Genomic DNA, 4,236 nt, shown 5'->3' with positions numbered 1-4,236 from the left:
CACTGTGGCAGAATACCTGACCACTGTGACTGACCCTAAACAGAGAGTGGCAGAATACCTGACCACTGTGACTGGCCTGGAGACTGTAAACAGAGAGGACACAGTGGCAGAATACCTGACCACTGTGACTGACCCTAAACAGAGAGGACACTGTGGCAGAATACCTGACCACTGTGACTGACCCTAAACAGAGAGTACACAGTGGCAGAATACCTGACCACTGTGACTGACCCTAAAAGAGAGAGTGGTAGAATACCTGACCACTGTGACTGACCCTAAACAGAGAGAGACACTGTGACTTGACCCTTGTTCCCACTGTGAAAAACAGGGAACACAGTGGCAGAATCTTGACCACTGGGACTGACCTAAACAGTGGGTTCTTGTTCCCTTGTTCCTGGGGGGAATCTTGTTCCACTGTGACTGTTCCTAAACAGGGGTTCTTGTTCCCTTGTTCCCAGGGAATTCTTGTTCCTGGGGGAGGTTCTTGTTCCCTTGTTCCCAGGGGGGTTCTTGTTCCTGGGGTGGCAGGTTCTTGTTCTGTGGGTTCCCTCTTGTTCCTGGGGGCAGAATTCTTGTTCCCTGACCAGGGGGTTCTTGTTCCCGGGGGTTCTTGTTCCCTTGTTCCCAGGGGGTTCTTGTTCCTGAATTCTTGTTCCCCTGTTCCCACTGGGGTTCTTGTTCCCTGTTCCTAAACAGTTGGTAGAGCATGGCAGAATACCTGGGGGGGTTCACTCCCGGGACTGTTGCCCTGACTGTAAACATAAAAGTGGCTAAATGGCATATATTATTATTATTGTTCCTGGGGGCGTTCTTGTTCCTGGGGGGGTTCTTGTTCCCTTGTTCCCAGGGGGTTCTTGTTCCTAGGGGGTTCTTGTTCCCTTGTTCCTGGGGTGGTTCTTGTTCCCTTGTTCCTGGGGGGGTTCTTGTTCCTGGGGGTTCTTGTTCCCTTGTTCCTGGGGTTTCTTGTTCCCTTGTTCCTGGGGGGTTCTTGTTCCTGGGGGGTTCTTGTTCCCTTGTTCCTGGGGTGGTTCTTGTTCCCTTGTTCCTGGGGGGTTCTTGTTCCCTTGTTCCCAGGGGGTTCTTGTTCTTGTTCCCTTGTTCCTGGGGGGTTCTTGTTCCCTTGTTCCTGGGGGGTTCTTGTTCCTGGGGGGTTCTTGTTCCCTTGTTCCTGGGGTGGTTCTTGTTCCCTTGTTCCTGGGGGGTTCTTGTTCCTGGGGGTTTCTTGTTCCCTTGTTCCCTTATTGTTCCCTGTTCCTGGGGGTTCTTGTTCCCTTGTTCCTGGGGGTTCTTGTTCCTGGGGGGTTCTTGTTCCCTTGTTCCCAGGGGGTTTTGTTCCTGGGGGTTCTTGTTCCCTTGTTCCCAGGGGGTTCTTGTTCCTGGGGGTTCTTGTTCTTGTTCCCTTGTTCCCAGGGAGTTCTTGTTCCCTGTTCCCTGTTCCTGGGGGTTCTTGTTCCCTTGTTCCCAGGGGGTTCTTGTTCCCCTGTTCCTGGGGGGTTCTTGTTCCCTTGTTCCTGGGGGTTCTGTTCCCTTGTTCCCAGGGAGTTCTTGTTCCCTGTTCCTGGGGGTTCTTGTTCCCTTGTTCCTGGGGGATTCTGTTCCCTTGTTCCCAGGGGTTATTGTTCCCTGTTCCTGTGGGGTTCTTGTTCCCTTGTTCCCAGGGGGGTTCTTGTTCCCTTGTTCCTGGGGGGTTCTTGTTCCCTTGTTCCTGGGGGTTCTTGTTCCCTTGTTCCTGGGGGGTTCTTGTTCCCTTGTTCCTGGGTGGTTCTTGTTCCCTTGTTCCTGGGGGGTTCTTGTTCCCTTGTTCCTGGGGGTTCTTGTTCCCTTGTTCCTGGGGGGTTCTTGTTCCCTTGTTCCTGGGGGGTTCTTGTTCCCTTGTTCCCAGGGGTGGTTCTTGTTCCCTTGTTCCCAGGGGGTTCTTGTTCCCTGTTCCTGGGGGTTCTTGTTCCCTGTTCCCAGGGGGTTCTTGTTCCCTTGTTCCTGGGGGTTCTTGTTCCCTTGTTCCTGGGGGTTCTTGTTCCCTTGTTCCCAGGGGTTCTTGTTCCCTTGTTCCCAGGGGGTTCTTGTTCCCTTGTTCCCAGGGGGTTCTTGTTCCCTTGTTCCTGGGGGGTTCTTGTTCCTGGGGGGTTCTTGTTCCCTTGTTCCCGGGGTGGTTCTTGTTCCCTTGTTCGAGGGGGTTCTTGTTCCCTTGTTCCTGGGGGTTCTTGTTCCCCTGTTCCTGGGGGTTCTTGTTCCCTTGTTGTTCCTGGGGGGGTTCTTGTTCCCCTGTTCCCTGGGTGGTTCTTGTTCCCTTGTTCCTGGGGGGTTCCTGTTCCCTTGTTCCTGGGGGGTTCTTGTTCCCAGGGGGATTCTGTTCCCTTGTTCCCAGGGTGGTTCTTGTTCCCTTGTTCCTGGGGGTTTCTTGTTCCCTTGTTCCTGGGGGGTTCTTGTTCCCGGGGTGGTTCTTGTTCCACTGTCCACGGGGTGGTTCTTGTTCCCTTGTTCCTGGGGGGTTCTTGTTCCTGGGGTTTCTTGTTCCTGGGGGTTCTTGTTCCCTTGTTCCTGGGGGTTCTTGTTCCCTTGTTCCCGGGGGGTTCTTGTTCCCTTGTTCCCGGGGTGATTCTTGTTCCCTTGTTCCTGGGGGTTCTTGTTCCCTTGTTCCTTGTTCCCAGGGGGGTTATGTTCCCTGTTCCCAGGGGGTTCTTGTTCCCTTGTTCCTGGGGGTTCTTGTTCCCTTGTTCCTGGGGGTTCTTGTTCCGGGTGTTCCTGGGGGTTCTTGTTCCTTGTTCCCGTTTCCCAGGGTGGTTCTTGTTCCCTTGTTCCTGGGGGTTCTTGTTCCCTTGTTCTTGGGGGTTCTTGTTCCCTTGGGGGGTTCTTGTTCCCCTGTTCCTGGGGGTTCTTGTTCCCTTGTTCCCGGGGTGGTTCTTGTTCCCCTGTTCCTGGGGGATTCTGTTCATGGGGGATTCTGTTCCCAGGGGGTTCTGTTGCCAGGGGATTCTGTTCCCAGGGGATTCTGTTCCCTTGTTCCCAGGGGTTCTTGTTCTCAGCGGGGTTATTGTTCACAGGGGGTTATTGTTCCCAGGGGTTCTTGTTCTCAGGGGGGGTTATTGTTCTCAGGGGGTTTATTATTCCCAGGGGGGTTCTTGTTCCCAGGGGGGTTCTTGTTCCCAGGGGGGTTATTGTTCCCAGGGGGGTTCTTGTTCCCAGGGGGGTTCTTGTTCCCTTGTTCCCAGGGGGGTACTTGTTCCCTTGTTCCCAGGGGGTTCTTGTTCCCTTGTTCCCAGGGGGTTCTTGTTCCCTTGTTCCCAGGGGGGTTATTGTTCCCAGGGGGATTCTGTTCCCAGGGGGATTCTGTTCCCTTGTTCCCAGGGGGATTCTGTTCCCAGGGGGATTCTGTTCCCTTTTTCCCGGGGGGGTTCTTGTTCCCGGGGGGGGGTTTGTTCCCGGGGGTTCTTGTTCCCGGGGGGGTTCTTGTTCCCGGGGGTTCTTGTTCCCGGGGGTTCTTGTTCCCGGGGGTTCTTGTTCCCGGGGGTTCTTGTTCCCGGGGGTTCTTGTTCCCGGGGGTTCTTGTTCCCGGGGTTCTTGTTCCCGGGGTTCTTGTTCCCAGGGGGATTATTGTTCCCAGGGGGGTTCTTGTTCCCAGGGGTTCTTGTTCCCAGGGGTTCTGTTGCCAGGGGATTCTGTTCCCAGGGGGGGTTCTTGTTCTCAGGGGGGTTATTGTTCTCAGGGGGTTTATTGTTCCCAGGGGGGTTCTTGTTCCCGGGGGGTTATTGTTCCCGGGGGGGTTATTGTTCCCAGGGGGGGTTCTTGTTCTCAGAGGGGTTCTTGTTCCCAGGGGGGTTATTGTTCTCAGGGGGTTATTGTTCTCAGGGGGTTTAGTGAAAGTATTCATGTCCTCTGTGATGTTAGTGAATGTATTAATGTCAACTGTGTTGCTAGTGAATGTATTAATGTCCTCTGTGTTGTTAGTGAATGTATTAATGTCCTCTGTGTTGTTAGTGAATGTATTAATGTCCTCTGTGTTGTTAGTGAATGTATTAATGTCCTCTGTGTTGTTAGTGAATGTATTAATGTACTCTGTGTTGTTAGTGAATGTATTAATGTCCTCTGTGTTGTTAGTGAATGTATTAATGTCCTCTGTGTTGTAAGTGAATGTATTAATGTCCTATGTGTTGTTAGTGAATGTATTAATGTCCTCTGTGTTATTAGTGAATGTATTAATGTCCTCTGTGTTGTTAGTGAATGTATTCATATCCTCTG

At 52.9% G+C, this 4,236-nt stretch overlaps 1 protein-coding gene across 1 annotated transcript; it reads right to left on the bottom strand.

Moving 5' to 3' along the window:
- Positions 1-426: 426 nt before the first annotated feature.
- On the bottom strand, positions 427-3,868 carry LOC127927880 (collagen alpha-1(III) chain-like). Its single transcript, XM_052514667.1, has 2 exons — positions 3,218-3,868; positions 427-3,018 (listed from the first exon to the last, which is right to left on the bottom strand). Exons 1-2 carry the CDS (start codon positions 3,866-3,868, stop codon positions 427-429), a joined length of 3,243 nt encoding a protein of 1,080 aa, XP_052370627.1.
- Between the last annotated feature and the right edge of the window lie 368 nt (positions 3,869-4,236).

Source organism: Oncorhynchus keta, unplaced genomic scaffold, assembly GCF_023373465.1.
Source record: "Oncorhynchus keta strain PuntledgeMale-10-30-2019 unplaced genomic scaffold, Oket_V2 Un_scaffold_1880_pilon_pilon, whole genome shotgun sequence".
Lineage (NCBI taxonomy): Eukaryota > Metazoa > Chordata > Actinopteri > Salmoniformes > Salmonidae > Oncorhynchus > Oncorhynchus keta.
Note: the sequence above shows the minus strand (reverse complement) of the source record. Positions and strands in the feature narration are given on the sequence as shown.